This window comes from Oncorhynchus masou, chromosome 12 (genome assembly GCF_036934945.1).
Source record: "Oncorhynchus masou masou isolate Uvic2021 chromosome 12, UVic_Omas_1.1, whole genome shotgun sequence".
NCBI classification, from domain to species: Eukaryota; Metazoa; Chordata; class Actinopteri; order Salmoniformes; family Salmonidae; genus Oncorhynchus; species Oncorhynchus masou.
The window spans coordinates 77,192,806-77,212,866 of NC_088223.1; the positions used below are offsets into that span (position 1 = coordinate 77,192,806).

The 20,061-nt window shown below is 42.3% G+C and overlaps 1 protein-coding gene across 1 annotated transcript; it reads right to left on the reverse strand.

Annotated features, from left to right (window-relative positions):
- Window positions 1–1,515: 1,515 nt before the first annotated feature.
- Window positions 1,516–7,002, reverse strand: LOC135549229 (delta-like protein B). Its single transcript, XM_064979254.1, has 7 exons — window positions 6,757–7,002; window positions 6,416–6,655; window positions 6,248–6,305; window positions 5,877–6,134; window positions 4,405–4,766; window positions 3,874–4,090; window positions 1,516–2,290 (listed from the first exon to the last, which is right to left on the reverse strand). Exons 1-7 carry the CDS (start codon window positions 6,805–6,807, stop codon window positions 1,569–1,571), a joined length of 1,908 nt encoding a protein of 635 aa, XP_064835326.1. The 5' UTR covers window positions 6,808–7,002; the 3' UTR covers window positions 1,516–1,568.
- Between the last annotated feature and the right edge of the window lie 13,059 nt (window positions 7,003–20,061).

Below are 20,061 nucleotides of genomic sequence, written 5' to 3' on the forward strand. Positions count from 1 at the left end.
AATGGGTGTGACTGAAATAGCCAAATCCACTAATTTGAAGGAGTGTTCACATACTTTTGTATATATAGTGTATACAAAAAATATATATATATTTTTGTTGCATCAGGGCAACGTTGTGCAGTTAGGTTACTTTACAGGGCAATATCCTGCTAAATCGAAGACATGTAAAATGATGGCCTTGGTCAATGTTTTTGCCAACATATCCACTAACATTCACAGGCAAATGGACACAGGGACATTCTATGGGTGAAAGTAGCCTAATAAAGCAGTTAGGATCATACCCTCTGATAGTGAGGACAGCAAGGAAGAATGGGGCCACAGATTCAGGTTTGAGAGTCGGTGAAATACTAGTTAATGCCCAATTTGTATTTTCTTATGAAAATAGTGCTTGTTTCTACTATATTGTCTTACGTAAACCCCTATGAAAACAACCATTTTAACTGAATAACATTTAATCCTATATCTTATGGCCAACGTACTGTATGTTGATAATCCATAGGCTAGAAAAGCTGACGATTTTATAATCTTTATTCAACACATTACAAACACAACAAAACATTTTTTTGAGAGCAAATGCCAGACTAAACACAAACTTTGGCATGAACATAAAATTACACTGGCTGTTCTTCAGAAACAGCAATACTTATGTCAAGATCTGTGTATCAAAGTTACATGTTCATGGGTTTCAGGTCATAAATCAATTTTGTGTTTCTTCCTGGAGTATTCATGGGCTATTTTGAATACACAGCAACACACAAAGATGCAGAACATCCATTACAGGTTGTTCATTTAGGATCACATAAATATATCTCTGGATTTGTGGCAAAAAAGGTGAAGATTTGACAAACATTTTACACAATAAATAAATAACAAATAAAATGATGGTATACCGACTGATGTATGTATGTTAGAAGAAATCACAGTACATTTTTCAATGACAAAAATATGTTTTATCTTTTGGAATTGCTCAAATTAGAGTTCTGGTGAAATGTGCAAACAAACAAAAACACAGTGAAGTCAATCCAGAAAACATATCCTCTCCTTGAAGGTCATTGATAAGTCATTATTGTGCGCTGGTGTTCCAAAAACATACAGGTCAGAGAATTAGGTCTTCCTGTATTTGGTTTAAATGGTTCTTCGAGTCATTTAGTGAATATGACTGTGTTGCAGCAAGGGCAATGATAGATAGGTCAGTGTCCAACGTAAGTGGTCATGTGGTATTGGTAGTCATCTCTTTGGGTTATTTGACGTGGAAGACCTTTCTCTGAGGAGATTTCCTAAAGTTCTCGAACTTCAAGAGGTCACTTACTGTTGTTCTTCATGACGAGAGGTTGTTTCCAACATGTTTTTTTCTTTGTTTGTTTAAATTTGCAATGTAAAAATGATGACAGGAATCCAACCATTCGTAGCATTTGTCCTTTTCTTCATTCACATATCATTTCATAAAGAGAAAAAAGAAGTGCTGACGATCCCCTGTTCTTCCTCCCCATTTCTGTCCCGCCCTCCCTTCCCAGGTGCGTGGCTGTCCTGTATCCTCTTTCTGTCCTTCTTGAGTCCAGACCAGTGGCTCATCTTAGCCCAGCCCCACTCTCTCCCCTCCAGAGGTAGTCCTGTCCAGGGGAGAGAGAACGGTGCTCACCCCCAAGTCCCCGGCCTGTCCTGTCGTCTGGGGGGCTCAGCGATACAAGCGATGCCAAGCTGAGGCGCGGGTCGCTATTGCTGATCTTGAACAGACCACTGGGCCCCAGGAAAGCTTCTCTCTCGCTAGGGAAATGGTTGATCACGGTCTCCAGGTCGTTAAACACTGCTGTGTCGCTCAGTTGCTTCCTACTACGCAGCCGGTGCCGCCGCAGCACCACGATGCCCGCCGCTAGGCCAAGGGCAAGTAACGCCAGGATGCAAGAGGCAGTGAGGGTGGCGGAGGAAGGCTTATTTGTCATTTGGGAAGCGGGCTGGAAGCTGAGCTGCAGCGTGAACTCACAGCTAGGTCCCATGAAACCTGTCGGACACTGACACACAGGACCCGTGAAGTGGGTGAAGCAGGTGCCGCCATTCTGGCAGGGCTGGGCGCTGGCACCGCGGCCACAGGCGTCCGAACGCACACTGCAGTTCTTGCCGGCGTAGCCCAACGTGCATGAGCATGTGTAGTCGTCCACGTTGTCCTGGCAGGTGCCAGCATTCTGGCAGGGTACTGAGGCACAGTCATCGATGTTGATCTGGCAGTTGGCACCGGTAAACCCGGAGCGGCAGCGGCATAGCACACTCTGACCCAGGTCTAGACACTCACCACCTAAAAGACAACATATGACACGGCTCCACTTAGTACACTGCAGCCTACCACATTCTGAAGTAGTACAAGATGGGATACATGGGATATCACACTGTTGCCACTTCTTAAGTCTTCATGACATCTGTCTTTATCAAAATAACATGATTCTGTCAACAGATTGGGATGCAATGACTAACGAGGAACTTTTGTTCCCATGTCACTAATCATTTGGACAAATCACAATTTCGCAGGTGCTCGCATCTTTCGAATTTCAAAAGGGGAGGGGACATTTGGCCCATAGACTTTCCCCGAACCTGCAGAGAGGGAGTGGAGCTTACGCTTCTCGCTCTAGTATCTTTTTAACACACCTCCCCCTGGAACTTAATCAACCCTCTGATGCAATTACACAAGATTTTAGTTCTGTGTGTCCGAGAATAACATTTTATTGACTTTCTCCAGGAAGATGTGCTTACGTTGTGTGCATTGATATACTTTGAAAACATGTATTCATTCATTGTTCAACCAGCCAAGTCCAGTACTTCATTAGCAAGTGCTACCAGCAGGTGCATACTTGAACCAATAGAGGTCATCAGAACCAAGACAAGCTCCTCTCCATCCACTTTCACCTGCTTCCACATTTTTTGGGGAGCAGGTGAACTGTTTTAAGTTCCTGGGCCTAACCATCTCGTCCGATCTGACATGGTCAGCCAACACAAATGCCTCTAATTCCTGAGGCGACTGAGGAAGTTTGGCATGAGCACAGGCACTCTAGTCAACTTCTACAGAGTCAGGGTAGAGAGCATCCTGGCTGGATCCATCACTGTGTGGTATGGTAAAACCAACACACAAGACCACAAAAGGCATCAGGGGGTAGTGTTCAATGCAGAGAAAATCATTGGCACTGCTCTCCCCTCCATCGAGGCCATCTATGCTGACAGATTCCACACTAGAGGCCAAAAGACAGTACGGTACCCCAGCCACGCAGCCAGTGCACTGTTCTCCCAGCTACCATCTATTCTAGGCGGAGATAGAAGAGCATCAAGACCTCCACTACCAGGTTCAAAAATAGATTTTATCCCGGTGCAATCCGCCTGTTAAAACAAGGAACCTGCCTGCTGTTTTTATCCTACTTTTGGCACTTGAGCACATATGACTGAACTGTTTATGATCTTACCACGTTTAAAAAAAATGTGTGACGTTTTGTTTTATGTAAACAAAGTCAGATCCGCTGCGTTGATAGGCAGGTCTGTCTCACCTTCTGTGTTCTGCTGTAGAATTGAATAGAGCGCACTCAACGCTGCTTTGAATCCTTTGTTTGTGGTCAAGAGAGCATTGTCAAAATCAAAACCCAACCCTCAAGTGAGTCATGACGAACTCACTTACAAAACTCTGTTTTAGACAAGACTGACTTTATGAACAAAATTATACTATTTATACTTTGTAGTCAATTTTGACACTGGAATAAATGTTTCTGAATCGATGCCACTGGCTTTTTTTTCAGATAAGCTGTTTATTGCCTTCAGTTGCACTTTAATACTTGCAAATGTAAAAAAAATAAAAAATAATTAAACTACTTGAACTTGATACACTACAGTCAGACTCACCATTCAGACATGGGCTGTTGCTGCAGCGGTCTAGTTTCTTCTCGCAGTTGGAGCCGGTGTATGTGGGAGGGCAACGGCAGGTATAGCCTCCCGTTGGCGTCTCCATGCAGGTGCCCCCGTTGAAGCAAGGCCCGTCGGCACACGTCATGGCAATGATCTCACAGTTCTTCCCATAGAAGCCCTGGGGGCAAGTGCACGAGTAGTCGTTCTCCAGGTCCTAAAGAGAGAGAGTATTGTCATTAGAGTATTTTTGAGTACTGTCGAGAGTATTGTTGTTAGAGACACCTAGACTGGGCTTTGGCTGATCATGTTTCTGACATTGTCTTATTTGAACATATTTATTACTAGAATGTGTTTGTTACACTGTATTAGTGTCAAGGATACATTTCCATTTTACCCTCAAATGGACAATTAAGTTTAAAAATTAAACATGGCATTCCAAGTTAATTAAAATAAAAGTTTGTTTAACACACAATTAAATTAGCCAATATTGAACAACCCCTATTTCCTGCAAGCAGAAATATTACTCACGTTGCAGCTGCCGCCGTTCTTGCAGGGGTTGCTGTCACACTCGTTGGTCTCCAGCTCACAGTTGGTGCCGCTGTAGCCCGGGCGGCAGGTACAGGTGTAGCTGCCCTGGCCTGTGTTGGTGCAGGTGGCATCGTTGGTACATGGCCGGTGGTTGGTGCAGTAGTTGAGGTCTTGGTCACAGAAGAGGCCGCCCCAACCCTCCTTGCAGTCACACTGCCATGGCTGGCCGCAGGTGCCATGGAGGCAGCCTGGGTAACGCACACACTCATTGCATGAGGGCCCCTGCCAGCCCATCCTGCACTTGCAGTCCCCAGGGGCCTCGCAGTAGCCGTGCCTCTCGCTGCAGTCCGCCGAGCAGATGGCTGGAGGGAGGAGGGGAGAGATGGGAGGGTGATTACAATGAATGGGCAGATTGGGCACCCCTCCCTGCGCTTTATATCACAGAACATGCACACACTCAGACACCCAACACCGTCTCACCCCCCTCCCCAGCCCTGTCTCAGACTTCAACTGTTTAAGTATTAAACCAAGCAGCTGGTGAGCACACAACCGCAGGAACAGAAGCCAGTTCTTTCTTTTCTCCCTCTGCCTCACGCACACCCGCAACACACAGACACACAGCATCTCCAACATGTGTCCCTGGCAGTCACGGTTCTTTCTCCCTTTGTTACAGGGGAACAAAAGGCAGATTGAACTCCACAAGCATTCGAACTCCACAAGTAATCAGCAGTTAAAACAATAACAAAGCTACTCCCTGCCACTGTTTCACCAAAATGGAGCACTCTCAAATCCATAGACTAAGCTATAAAAGCAAGGACTGACTATCCATTCTTTTAGGCTATACAGTGTTTGTTTACATTTACTTTGTTTGCAAACATTGGAGTAAAACAAGGGGGCATTTTTGTTACTGATGGGATACGACAGTTGATCTAAGCTCATGGGGCATTTATAAGTTATATTCTTCAAGAATCAATAGGGACAAAATGGATGTAGTTACTGCAGTTTGCCCCTTTAAGACTCCTGCAATTATGCCTGTCTAAAATAGTAGAACGGCTGGTTAAAGGATTCAAGTGAAATCCTTTAGGGAGACGTAATCTTAATTTAGAAATAACTTGACAAACATTTTCATAAAACAAGGGTGAGTTAAAGTGTTGCACATGCTTCATTGTTGGTGTGATTGTGTAGACCTATCTGTAATAATTATTGTGATTAGGCCTGTATGTAATAATTATTGTCACCAATCATTCAAGCCTAAATGCTGCCTATATGCTGTCCCTGTGAAACCTTTAAAAAGTATTAATTGTGTTTCACCAAGGAGAATGTCAACTATAACATTAGCCTCATTGATAAATTCATAATTGCGTGCACTGTGCAGTCCATCCGCAATATACAGTGCAGTCCGTCCAAACTGGTTGACAGCATCTGAGTCTGGACAGTAACGTAGTCATTGACGTTAACTCGATTGTACTTACGATCGGAACAGTAGTTGCCCTTCCAGCCCTCCAGACAGTGTTTGTTCCCCTCCTCGTCACAGGTGTAGTGGCCCAAAGTGTCGTCGCGGGGTCTGCAGTACTCCGCGCAGCTATCGCCAAAGTAGTACTCGTCACAGAATACGTGGTAGGAGTAGCGCAGCTCGCTCTGCTCTCCGAAGTGGACGTCTTGAGACCAGTCCTCCCCGATGGCCAGTCTTCTTCTGGTTGCCAAGCGGCTGACAAGGTTGTTTTGGTTGTCTGAAATATACAATAACATGTGTATTTTAGTAGCCTATTGACATACCGAATGTTTGAATTTAGGTAGGCTGTTAAAGAAAGGCTATAATATGTCTACTGCAACAACACCTTACCTGTGTATTCTGTAGGGGTTTCTGCGTTCCATGCTTCAATTATCAGTGAAAATGTTCCCTGGAATAGAGGTAAATCCTGGGTTAAAGTTTACGCAATAATTATATACAGTAACATCATTTATATTTCCATGTCTAACATTTAATATTTATGTATAAACGGTTATTTACCGGCCACTTGAAATGGAACGGTATTCTAATTGGAGCGCTGCTGGAAATCGAGGTCTGATCTGCGCGGATGACGTTGGTGTGTCCAGTTCCAAACGTGCATGGTGGCTCCGCATGGATAACGTCCTCCGAATGTTTTAGACAAATTCGGAAAAATATGTGGCAGTCTCTATGCCTTCTGCATATGCGGTGGGCAGTGTTGAACGAATGGACTTTCAACTCGAACACTCCAGAGGACGATACCTGCCAAGAGAAGAACGAACTGGACATTAGAAATCATATTTAAGCTGTGTGTAAAGCAAGGCAATATTGAATGGTTCCTTATTGTTACGTTTCGTACTTACCACTTGCATTACAACCAAAGCCAAGACACATCTAAAGGGTAGTGAGGCCATTTATGTCAGTTGTTTGGTTGGTAGCTATACAACAATCCGCAGGTGTATGCATTCGTTGTGTCCAATAGGAGTGACACGCGCTTATTCCCAAAAAATCAAATAGCTAAAGCTGTAGAAAAATATCCTTGCAGTCACACCATAAAATAAGTGTGAAAAGGCATTAAAAGTTATCGCTCTTCCCCTTTCCCTGGTCGTGGTCTTCACTTGTTTTGGTTCTGGTGCTGAATGAGATTGATTTGGGTTTTATACCCCTGATGCGCCCCCTTCGCGCGTTAGGAGGCGGGACAGGGAAAGACCCATGGGACAACCAGTAGATGTGGGATGCGTGTGTATTTGGTGCTGATTAAATTTGTCAGCAAAATTTGAAGGCACAAGGCCTATATTTCGACCATAATCATATTTAAAGTGTGATTGGATCAATATGAATTTTATACAGTAATACGAATAGCCAAATGTCCACTAATTTGGAGTTGTGGGCTAGCTAGCCTATGGAAATACACATGCATCTAAAACGGCATGTTTAGACCTACATATTTAATTATTCAACTTCTATCAGACATTAACAAATAATAATACAAAATTGGAAACATGTAAAGAGAAAGTTGTTAATGTAAGAACTTTAGCCCACCGGTATTAAATAAATGGTTAATTAATTGATAGACAGTATCACCTGACGGACTAGGCTACATTTGTGGTTATACGTGGTTATAACCTATTATTTGATACAGCCTATATACTTAGGCTTATAATATATATTCCAAATAAGTTTTTTCACAAAACGTTGGCATAATAATTCATTGCCCTTATTGTTTTTTTGGTAGGCTAAATATCGATCTGAAGGCTGTATGGAAGGGCTGTATGGAAGAATTGCATGGTCTGCCCTTTCTTCAGTCCCAAAATAATTGCTCAGACGCGTGCTAGCCGACAAAAGCAGACAGGTTACGGATAAGACCTTTCATTGTGCGCCTCGGGGATATTCGGGGGTCTATTGTTAACTGGTTGAATTGGGGAGGGCACTCGCGCTAGAGTTTTAGATATCATGGCAGTTGCCTTTGTGTGAACTCCATGCGAACAGCTGTATGGTAATCAATGGCACATGGTCTACGGTGCGGTGTCCCCACACACTATTGTTTTCTCGAACCATCCTTCCCAACTGCGCACTACTTTCTTAATGCATATTGATTTAGGGGGTACCAACGGTGGTATTTCCAGCATCTGTCGTGCATGGGCCTTTTGCCAGTATAGCCTATAGGCCTACATCATTATTTCATAAACTGTATTAGGGGGGTGAATGATTCAAATGCCTACCACAGGCTATCAATACTGATCATCTGCCCAATAGCGTCTATTAATATTGGACATTTGCAAAATATTGAGTGGCAGTAGCCCGCCACTGGGCAAAAACAGGTTGAATCAATGTAATTTCAACGAAACAATTAAATGTGATGCCGTTCAATCAACGTGGAAAACTGATTTATTAAAAAGTCTTCAAAGTAAGGGAATTTCGTATTTTTGTCATGCAACTTTTAACCTAAATCCAATGACAGGGTGACATTTGTGGTTGATTTCACGTTGTTTGACAACTCAACCAAATAAAACAAAAACTGACGTCTGTGCCCAGTGGGCTAGTTTAGCTATACGTTACTTTAGACCATGCACTTCAATAACCTTAATATTGAAACAGTTACTATGGGATGTTGCACTATATAGTCAATTTAACTATTAGCCTACTATATAATCTCCTATCAATAATATGTGTAGCCGAGTGCGTTTTATACAGAGAATAGACTCATTTGTTCTTAGAAATTGCGCAGAGATGTTGAAGTAACCAGTTTATTGAGAACAAACCCTTTCAAGCAGAGTCATAAAAATTGCTTCACTCTAAAGTGTGTGTGTGTGATTTAGAGGGGGAAGGGCCACTGCTATTCGCTCGTACATTAATATTCTAACGAGCGAGGGGCGCGTGGCGTCAATGAACCACACATTATCCCTGGCACACTTCTATGCTACAACACTAATTCACGTCAATCCGTGAAGTTGGGCACAGATCAGTCAACAGATGTAGCATACTGAAAGGAGTCCTCAACGGCATAGAAATATAAAGAAATGTTCATCAGAAATAAATATTAAAAGCTTAAAAAGGTCCTTAGTCGCTCATTTGTTGCAAGTGCCATGCTCTACCGCCAGGATAGTTGGTTCGATTCCCGGGCCGTAAATTGTATGCACGCATGACTAAGTCGCTTTGCATAAAAGTGTCTGCTAAATGGTATACACTGAGTGTACAAAACATTAGGATGACCCTGGGTTAAATGCGGAAGACATTTCAGTTGAAGGTGTTCAGTTGTACAACTGACTAGGTATCCTCCTTTCAAATCAATCAAATCAAAATGTATTAATCACATAGACATGGTTAGCAGATGTTATTGTGAGTGTAGCGAAAAGCTTATGCTTCTCGATCTGACGGTGCAGCAGTATCTAATGGGTAATATCTAACAACTCCACAACAAAACTTAATACACACAATCTAGTAAAGGAATGGGATAAGAATATATAAAATATATGGATGAGCAGTGACAGAGCGGCTCAGATGCAATAGATAGTGTAGGATAAAGTATATACATGAGATACGTAATGTGAGATATGTACACATTCTTGAAGTGGCATTATTAAAGTGACGAGTGTTCCATTTTTTAAAAGTGGCCAATGATATCAAGTCTGTAGATAGGCAGCCGCCTCTCTGTGCTAGTGATGGCTGTTCATGCAATCTGATGACCTTGGGATAGAAGCTGTTTTTCAATCTCTCTGTCCCAGCTTTGATGCACCTGTACTGACCTCGCCTTTTGGATGGAAGCGGGGTAAACAGATAGTGGCTTGGGTGGTTATTGTCCTTGATGATCTTTTTTTGCCTTCCTGTGACATCGAGTGTTGTAGATGTCCTGGATGGCAGGTAGTTCGCCCCCGGTGATGCGTTGTGCAGACCACCCTCTAGGTTGTGCAGACCACACCTGACACCAGTCCCTCCTGCAGCAAAGCACCCCCACAACATGATCCTGCCACCCCTGTGCTTCATGGTTGGGATGGTGTTCTTCGGCTTGCAAGCCTCCCCCTTTCCCTCCAAACATAACGATGGCCATTATGGCCAAACAGTTTTACTTTTGTTTCATCAGACCAGAGAATATTTCTCAGAAAATTACGATCTTTGTCCCCATGTGCAGTTGCAAACCGTAGTCTGGCTTTTTTATGGCGGTTTTGGAGCAGTGGCTTCATCCTTGCTGAGCAGCCTATCAGGTTATGTCTATATAGGACTTGTTTTACTGTGGATATAGACACTTTTGTACCCGTTTCCTCTAGCGTCTTCACAATGTCCTTTGCTGTTGTTATGGGATTGATTTGCACTTTTCACACCAAAATACGTTCATCTCTAGGAGACAGAATGCGTCTCCTTCCTGAGCGGTATGACGGCTGCGTGGTCCCATGGTGTTTATACTTGCGTACTATTGTTTGTACAGATGAACATGGTACCTTCAGGTGTTTGGAAATTGCTCCCAATGATGAACCAGACTTGTGGAGGTCTACAATTCTTGGCTGATTTGTTTTGACTTTCCCATGATGTCAAGCAAAAGAGGCACTGAGTTTGAAGGAAGGCCTTGAAATACATCCACAGGTACACCTCCAATTGACTCAAATGATGTCAATTAGCATATCAGAAGCTTCTCAAGCCATGACATAATTTTCTGGAATTTTCCAAGCTGTTTAAAGGCACAGTCAACTTAGTGTATGTAAACTTCTGACCCACTGGAATTGTGATACAGTGAATTATAAGTGACAAAATATGTCTGTAAACAATTGTTGGAAAAATTACTTGTGTCATGCACAAAGTAGATGTCCTAACCAACTTGCCAAAACTATAGTTTGTGAACAAGAAATGTTTGGAGTGGTTGAAAAACTAGTTTTAATGACTCCAACCTAAGTGTATGTAAACTTCCAACTTCAACTGTACATACCCCAACCAGAAGCCAGGCAACATCCGCTAAAGGGTAGAGCTGCCACTTTCAAGGAGCAGGATTCTAACTCGGAAGCTTATAAGAAACCCCGCTATGCCCTCCGATGAACCATCAAAGAGGCAAAGCATCAATACAGGACTAAGATCGAATTGTAATACACCAGCACCCAGGGCTTGCAAACTATTACAGACAACTAAGGGAAGCACAGCCAAGAGCTGCCCAGTGACACAAGCCTACCAGACGAACTAAATTACTTCTATGCTCGCTTCGAGGCAAGTAACACTGAAATATGCATGAGAGCATCAGCTGTTCCGGACAACTGTGCGATCACTCTCTCCGCAGCCAATATTTTTTTTATTTTACCTTTATTTAACTAGGCAAGTCAGTTAAGAACAAAATCTTATTTTCAATGATGGCCTAGGAACAGTGAGTTAACTGCCTTGTTCAGGGGCAGAACAACAGATTTTTACCTTCAGCATTAAACATGTCAACATTCACAAGGTCGCAGGGCCAGACCGATTACCAGGACGTATACTCAGAGCATGCGCTGATCAACTGGCAAGTGTCTTCACTAACAATTTTCAACCTTTCCCTATCGGAGTGTAATACCAACATGTTTCAAGCAGACCACCATAGTCCCTGTGCCCAAGAAGACTAAGGTATCCTGCCTAAATGACTACCGACCCATAACACTCACGTCTGTAGCCATGAAAGGCTTTGAAAGGCTGCTCATGGCTCACATCAACACCATTGTCCCAGAAACCGTAGACCCACTCCAATTTGCATACCGCCCCAACAGATCCACAGATGATGCAATCTCTATTGCACCCCACACTGCCCTTTCACACCTGGAAAAAAGGTCCACCTATGTGAGAATGCTATTCATTGAGTACAGCTCAAGCTCAACACCATAGTGCCCTCAAAGCTCATCACTAAGTGAAGGACCCTGGGACTAAATGCCTCCCTCTGCAACTGGATCCTGGACTTGCTGACGGGCCACCCCCCAGGTGGTAAGGGTAGGTAACAACACATCCTCCACGCTGATCCTCAACACGGGGGTCCCTCAGGGGTGCGTGCTCAATCCTCTCCTGTACTCCCGGTTCACTCCTGACTGCACGACCAGGCACAACTCCAACACCATCATTAAGTTTGCCGATGACACAACAGTGGTAGGCCTGATCCCCGACATCAACGAGACAGCCTATTTGAAGGAGGTCACAGACCTGACCGTGTGGTGCAAGAACAACAACCTCTCCCTCAAAGTGATTAAGACAAAGGAGATAATTGTGAATTACAGGAAAAGGAGGACCGAGCACACCCCCATTCTTGGCATCCACATAACCAACAAACTATCATGGTCCAAGCACACCAAGATAGTCGTGAAGAGGGCACGACAAAACCTATTCCTAACCTAGACTGAAAAGATTTGGCATGGGTCCTCAAATCCTCAAAAGGTTGTACAGCTGCACCATCGAGAGCATCCTGATGGGTTGCATCACTGCCTGGTATGGCACCTACTCGGCCTCCGACCGCAAGGCACTACAGAGGGTAGTTGCGTACGGCCCAGTACATCACTGGGGCCAAGCCTCCTGCCATCCAGGATCTCTATACTAGGCGGTGTCAGAGGAAGGCCCTAAATTGTCAAAAAGACTCCAGCCACCCTAGTCATAGACTGTTCTCTCTGCTACCGCACAGCAAGCAGTACCCGGAGCGCCAAGTCTTGGTCCAAGTGGCTTCTACCCCCAAGCCATAAGACTCCTGAACATCTAATGAAATGGCTACCCAGACTATTTGTATTGCCCCCCCCCCTCTTTTACACTGCTGATACTCTCTTATCTATGTATAGTCACTTTAATACCTTTACCTTAATGTACATATTACCTCGACTAACCGGTGCCCTCGCACATTGACTCTATACCGGTACCCCCTGTATATAGCCTCGCTATTGTTATTTTGCTACTGCTCTTGAATTATTTGTTACTTTTATTTATTTGTTTTATTTTTTAGGCATTTTCTCAAAACTGCATTTTTGGTTAAGGGCTTGTAAGTAAGCATTTCACTGTAAGGTCTACACCTGTTGTATTCGTCGCATGTGACAAATAAAATTAGATTTGATTTACACAAACTGTAGTGTATTTAACAATGACATCAATAAGGGATAATAGCTTTCACCTGGATTAACCTGGTCAGTCTATGACATGGAAAAAGCAGGTGTTGCTAATGTTTTGTACAGTAAGTATATGTAAAATGTTATGGTTATTTAATAAAGATTAGCTGTCAATGCCTTAAAACATAGCAACTACCTCCTAAAAAAGCCCCAAAACTAGTGCTAGTTATTAATTAACCAGATAAGACTAGCCTACTTTGATCTATGCTATAGATATCTGAACATCATTGATACTGAACATTGCCAATCAGGTGCATCCCTTCATGGCAGTAGTATATCCATCTGCAAATTGATTTCTTCAGCAGGATAATGCCCAATGCCACAAGGATAGGATTGTCCAGGAATGGATACACTTACATGACAGTAAATTCAACTTACTGCAGTGGCCTGCCCAGTCACCAGATTTCAACCCAACTGAACATCTGTGGGATGAGATGGAACAAGCTATTCGTAGTGATAGTAGTAGAGATCCACTACCAGCCAACTTGACATAACTGGGGGAAGCATTATAGTCAACATGGGCCAGCATCTCTGTGGAATGCTTTTAACACCTTGCAGAGTCCATGCCCCAATGAATTGAAGCTGTTCTGAGGGCAAACAAAGGAAGGTGTTCCTAGTGTTTTGTAGTTCAAGGAATACAAGTTAGGCTTCCAGTTGTGTCTTTAACTCCAGCTTTTAATACATTACCATAACCATTTCTATATTGTTTCCTGGTTATTATTTCTCTGGTAATTACATAGTCCTATTGTCTTCACATACAGTAATGATGGTTCTATTTCACTCTCTCATACCCTGTTTTATAGCTACATTTTCATCATATACAGTAGTAGTAGGTCAAAGATTCTTATTTCAATATCACACTCTGTTCCCCAGTAAGTTAGCATACCTGTTGTCTTTATATGCAGACCAATGCTGTGCATATCTATAGGTATATCTGAGAGGTCTTTGTGTCAAGGAGCAGATGGACTGTGTGCCTGGTCTCGCTCCCTCTCTGGTGCTGTTTCATTTGTATCCCCTCGAGGGGTGTGACACAAGCCTGCCATGGGGCATGGGAACCTAGGAAGAGGATTCAGAGTTACTCCTGCCCTCCCATCAAAAGGACAAGCATCTGCCTGGTTCACAATACAGCTGCCCAGAGACCCTTTCCCTAAAGGGAGAGCGGGAGAGAATCGGGCCAAGTTCCCCAGACCCTCAGGGGAAAAGCCAGGCTGTTCTGGCCACTACTCCTACCTCCCTACCCCCAGACTGCAGTCTGACTGTGGGACGGGACAAAAGGAGGGGTAGGGGTTGTGCTGGAGCATGTGGCTGGGTGTGGTAGGTTGTGCTCATTGATATGCTGCTCATGTGCAAGCATGTGGGTTAAGTGTATGTAGGGTAAGTATGTGTGTGTCTATGTGATGTTATAGCTATTTTTCATGTGTGTGTAAGGACATGTCTTATGATACTGTAATACAAGGTCCCTTGCGGGCCACAAACTCTTATTGCTTGGCCCAAAGACGAACACCCCAACCACAATCCCAATAAGAATATCTCCATTGTCAGATATTGTAAGGCATGTATCAATAAGGGTAATTTGTGTGTTTGAGGCATGGATGTGCAGGTCTCTAGTCTTTTCATTTTGCATCTGCCATGTCCAAGAAAACAATGGCTAAATACATTGAGATCCCTCCCTGTCTTTAAATATTTTTATCCTAAACTATCCGTTTCCAAAAAGTCTAAACTTCCACAGACAAATCACTTCCTGTATATAATTGTTATCATAAACAAATGCGGTGAAATACATAACATTAAATGGTTTATCAGCTTGAGGAACAGAAATCAATTTTGTGACTCACAATCCTCTTTGTTTCATGTGGTAGCATGATGATAATTTAATACAGGATAAGACTATAGCGAGATCTGCCAGTCTTCACTTCTACCTCTCCTCCTGTCCCTCGGCTCCCCATATCCCTCCCTCTATCCTGCTTTCCCTCGCTCCTCATATCCCTCTCTCCCCATTTCCCTCCCTCTCTCCTCCTATCCCTCACTCCCCATATTCCTCTCTCTCCCCATATCACTCCCTCTCCTCCTGTCCCTCGCTCTCCCCATATCCCTCCCTCCTCCTGTCCCTCGCTCCCCATATCCCTCCCTCGCTCCCCCTATCCCTACCTCTATCCTCCTGTCCCTCTCTCCTCATATCTCTCCCTCTCTCCTCATATCCTTCGCTCTTCATATCCTTCCCTCTCCTCCTGTCCCTCGCTCCTCATATCCCTCTCTCTCTCTCCTCCTGTTCCTCACTCCCCATATCCCTCACTCTCCTCCTGGAGCTACTCTGGCAGATGGGAGATGAAAGGCGGGGCAGGAGGGACGAGGGAACAGGAACAGGTGGGGGTGAAATGAGAAGAAAGAAAAGGGCAGAGGTCAACAGGGGCTAAAAGAAACGGGGGAGGGTACATGCGGAGGAGGAGAAATCGATCGGTCAATTTTACTTTTCTTTTGGCCTCTCTAAATCCACAACACTTTTCACCAGATGTCAGTTAACTCTATAGCCCAGTGGCGACCTTCTTTTGAGAGGTCAACTGGAAATCTACGAGCACACACACACACAACGTTGTCTTGGAATGGTAAAGTTAATGTAACATATCTTAGGTTCAGGTTGCAATGGCCCTCACCAATGTTTTTTGATTTTTCCTGTGACTATAAAGGTTGTACATTTGTTATGCCAGTGCAGACATTACCTCCTGCTGCATGTTTGACTTGGCTGAATAGGGACATCATTTAATCCCTTCATTGAATGAGGCCGGGCCCCATAATGCTATCAGCAAAACCAGAGTAGTGCATTTTTTAAGGGAAATTGGAAGGAATTTAACATTTAGTATCATTTCTTGGCAGGAAGAAAGCCTCAATTTGGAACCCATAACATGTTCAAAGTAAATAAGTATTGAAAATATTTTCTCAATCCAGATTAGGAGAACAAGTCATGAATCTCTGTCTCACTACTCTGATCGGAGATGTAAAAAGGAAGGAACAAATTACAAAAACGATTTCCAGGAATTTAGCATGAGGCCTGGTTGTTCACCACAAAGGCAAACTGTGAGCTAGAGTTGGATATAACAGTGAACCTGTTTTTGTAGGTTGTTTTTAATTGGGGCCAATGTGTGTTAAAATGCTTGTGTAGAGGCTGCAACATTCAGCACCATTTTCAAATTGTTTATATAGTTTCTTAATATTTTGATGGGGTGATTGCTGAAATGAAAACCTACACTCTTGCAGAAGAGCCGACACTGCAGCTCAGGCCGCTACTTTGCTGCCCTCTAGTGTGCAGACAATGTTATGTCATCTTCACCCCTGCCTTGACAGGCAGTGTATGGCATGGGCCACAAAATCACATGCAACCTATAAACAAACAATGGATCTACTGCTTAAATACAAATCTTATGACACATTCTGGAGGTCGACCGATTAATCGGAATGGCCGATTAATTGGGGCCGATTTCAAGTTTTCATAACAAATCGGAAATCGGTATTTTTTTTTACACCTTTATTTAATCTTTATTTAACTAGGCAAGTCAGTTAAGAACACATTCTTATTTTCAATGACGGCCTAGGAACGATGGGTTAACTGCCTCGTTCAGGGGCAGAACGACAGATTTTCACCTTGTCAGCTCGGGGGATTCAATCTTGCAACCTTACAGTTAACTAGTCCAATGCTCTAACCACCTGCCTCCATTGCACTCCACGAGGAGACTGCTCCAATGTGTACCTAACCATGAACATCAATGCCTTTCTTAAAATCAATACACAGAAGTATATATTTTTAAACTTGCATATTTAGCTAAAAGAAATCCAGGTTAGCAGGCAATATTAACCAGGTGAAATTGTGTCACTTCTCTTGTATTCATTGCACGCAGAATCAGTGTATATGCAACAGTTTGGGCCACGTAATTTGACAGAATTTTACGTAATTATGACATAACATTGAAGGTTGTGCAATGTAACACTAATATTTAGACGAATGGATGCCACCCCTTAGATAAAATACAGAACGGTTCCTATTTCACTGAAAGAATAAACGTCTTGTTTTCGAGATGATAGTTTCCGGATTTTACCATATTAATGACCCAAGGCTCATATTTCTGTGTGTTATTATGTTATAACTAAGTCTATTATTTGATAGAGCAGTCTGACTGAGTGGTGGTAGGCACCAGCAGGCTCGTAAGCATTCATTCAAACAGCACTTTTGCGTTTTGCCAGCAGCTCTTCGTTGTGTGTCAAGCATTGCGCTGTTTATGACTTCAAGCCTATCAACTCCCGATATTAGGCTTGTGTAACCGATGTGAAATGGCTAGCTAGTTATTGGGGTGCGCGCTAATAGCATTTCAAACGTCACTCACTCTGAGACTTGGGAGTGGTGCTAGAGGAATTCTAAATTCCTATATGTTTTGTAGCCAAAACCAAATTCACACTATTTCATAATAAGTTGTAAATTTATCATATTGCATGAAATAGCAAGAGACCAGTCTTAAAAACAAGTTCAGCATTTATTATTGATGAGTACTGACCCAAAATACAAAGTACATTACATTTTAAAGAGAAGATAAAAATGACGTCATCAGTTCTCACACTCTCTCCGATCCACACAATAGCGCAGTGTCTTCAGATCTGGAGATTGTCTCCTACTCCCCTCATAAAGCAAACATTCCAATCTGTCTAAAAGACACTCTCCTCCACTAATGGAACATCAAAGAACATTCTTATCTTTCTGAAAAGATATAGCCTCCTTCTCCATTAAACCCGCAAGGTACAGACAAATCATTCGTTTTACCTAGAATTTCAGTCCTAGCTTAACCAAAAACCCATACATTTCATACCATAACATAATAGTATTACAACTTAATGGTTCTAATAAAAATGTATACATAATTAATCATTTCAACTATAATTTCCTTCAACAAATGGTTGTTCCCCTTGCTCTGCATGGGTTACGCTGCTTCGAGGGTGGCTGTTGTCAATGTGTTCCTGGTTCGAGCCCAGGGAGGAGTGAGGAGAGGGAAGGAAACTATACTGTTACACTGGTAATACTAAAGTGTCTATAACAACATCCAATTGTCAAAGGTTAATGAAATACAAATGGTATAGAGAGAAATAGTCCTATAATTCCTACAACCTAAAACTTCTTACCTGGGAACATTGAAGACTCATGTTAAAAGGAACCGTCAGCTTTCATATGTTCTCATGTTCTGAGCAAGGAACTTAAACGTTAGCTTTCTTACATGGCACATATTGCACTTTTACTTTCTTCTCCAACACTTTGTTTTTGCATTATTTAAACCAAATTGAACATGTTTCATTATTTATTTTAAGCTAAATAGATTTTATTGAAGTATTATATTAAGTTAAAATAAGTGTTCATTCAGTATTGTTGTAATTGTCATTATTACAAATAAATTTTATTTTTTAATCGTCCAAATAAATCGGTATCGGCTTTTTTGGTCTTCCAATAAATCGGTATCGCCGTTGAAAAATCATATTCGGTCGAACTTTAACACATTCACAACGTAGAATAAGAGGTTAACTTTCTGGGTGATTTAAATAATCGACCGGCCTTCATCAGGCTGCCCACTCAAGATAAAGCTTCAAACTGTAACTAGTGCCTACAACCTGGTTCCGGTTATCAATCAACCTACCAGGGTAGTTACAAACAGTACAGGAATTAAATCATCAACATGTATTTATCATATCTTTACTAATGCTGCAGAGATTTGTTTGAAAGCAGTATCCAAATCCATCGGATGTTGTGATCACAATATAGTAGCCATATCTAGGAAAACCAAAGTTCTAAAGGCTTGGCCTAATATAGTGTATAAGAGGTTATACAATATGTTTTGTAGTGATTCCTATGTTGTTGATGTAAAGAATATTTGTTGGTCCGTGGTGTGTAAAGAGGAGCAAACAGACACTGCATTTGACACATTTATGAAATTGCTTATTCCAGTTACTAATAAGCATGCACCCATTAAGAAAATGACTTTAAAAACTTAAATCCCCATGGATTTATGAAGAATTTAAAAAAAATGTATGGTTGAGAGGGATGAGGCAAAAGGAATGGCAAATAAGTCTTGCTGCACAACCGATCGGCAAACATACTGCAAATTGAGAAATCATGTGACTAAACTGAATAAAAATAAGAAAATACACTATGAAACAAAGATAAATTACAAAAAATGATAGTAAAATGCTTGAGCACTTTAAATGAAATTTTGGGAAAAAAGGCAAACTCATTGAATCATCACAGAACCAACTGATATTGCAAACTACTTTAATGATTCTTTCATTGGCAAGATTAGCAAACTGAGCCATGCCATTCCAGCAACAAATGCTGACACTACACATCCATGTTTATCTGACCAAATTATGAAAGACAAGCATTGTAATTTTGCATTCCATAAAGTGAGTGTGGAAGAGGTGAGAAAATGATTAGTGTCTATCAACAATGACAAGCCCCCGAGGTCTAACAACTTGGATGGAAAATATTGTCACTCCTACTTGCCATATTTTCAATTTAAGCCTACTAGAATGTGTGTGCCCTCAGGCTTGGAGGGAAGCAAAAGTCAGTCCGCTACCCAAGAATAGTAAAGCCTACTTTACTGGCTCAAATAGCCGACCAATCAGCCTGTTACCAACCCTTAGTAAACTTCTGGTGGGAAAAAAATAGTGTTTGACCAGATACAGTGCTATTTCAAGTAAACAAATTGACAACAGAATTTCAGCATGGACACTCAACAAGCAAAGCACTTACACAAATGACTGATGATTGGCTTAGAGAAATTGATGATAAAAAGATTGTGGGGTCTGTTTTGTTAGAATTTAGTGCAGCTTTTGTCATTATCAATCATTGTCTGCTGCTGGAAAAACTTGTGTGTTATGGCTTTACACCCCCTGCTATATTGTGAATAAAGAGTTACCGGTCTAACAGAACACAGAAGGTGTTCTTTAAAGGAAGCCTTTCCAACATAATCCAGGTAGAATCAGGAATTTCCCAGTGCAGCTGTCCAGGCCCATTACTTTTTTCAATCTTTACTAATGACATGCCACACTGGTTGA

What these genes read in the sequence shown, in the direction of transcription:
- LOC135549229 (XM_064979254.1), bottom strand. Translation starts at nt 6,807, where the DNA reads ATGGCCTCACTACCCTTTAGATGTGTCTTGGCTTTGGTTGTAATGCAA. An exon ending in CGTTCCATTTCAAGTGGCCG is followed by an intron (nt 6,306 to 6,415) that starts GTAAATAACCGT and finishes CCTCTATTCCAG; the next exon opens with GGAACATTTTCACTGATAAT. An exon ending in AACCCCTACAGAATACACAG is followed by an intron (nt 6,135 to 6,247) that starts GTAAGGTGTTGT and finishes TGTATATTTCAG; the next exon opens with ACAACCAAAACAACCTTGTC.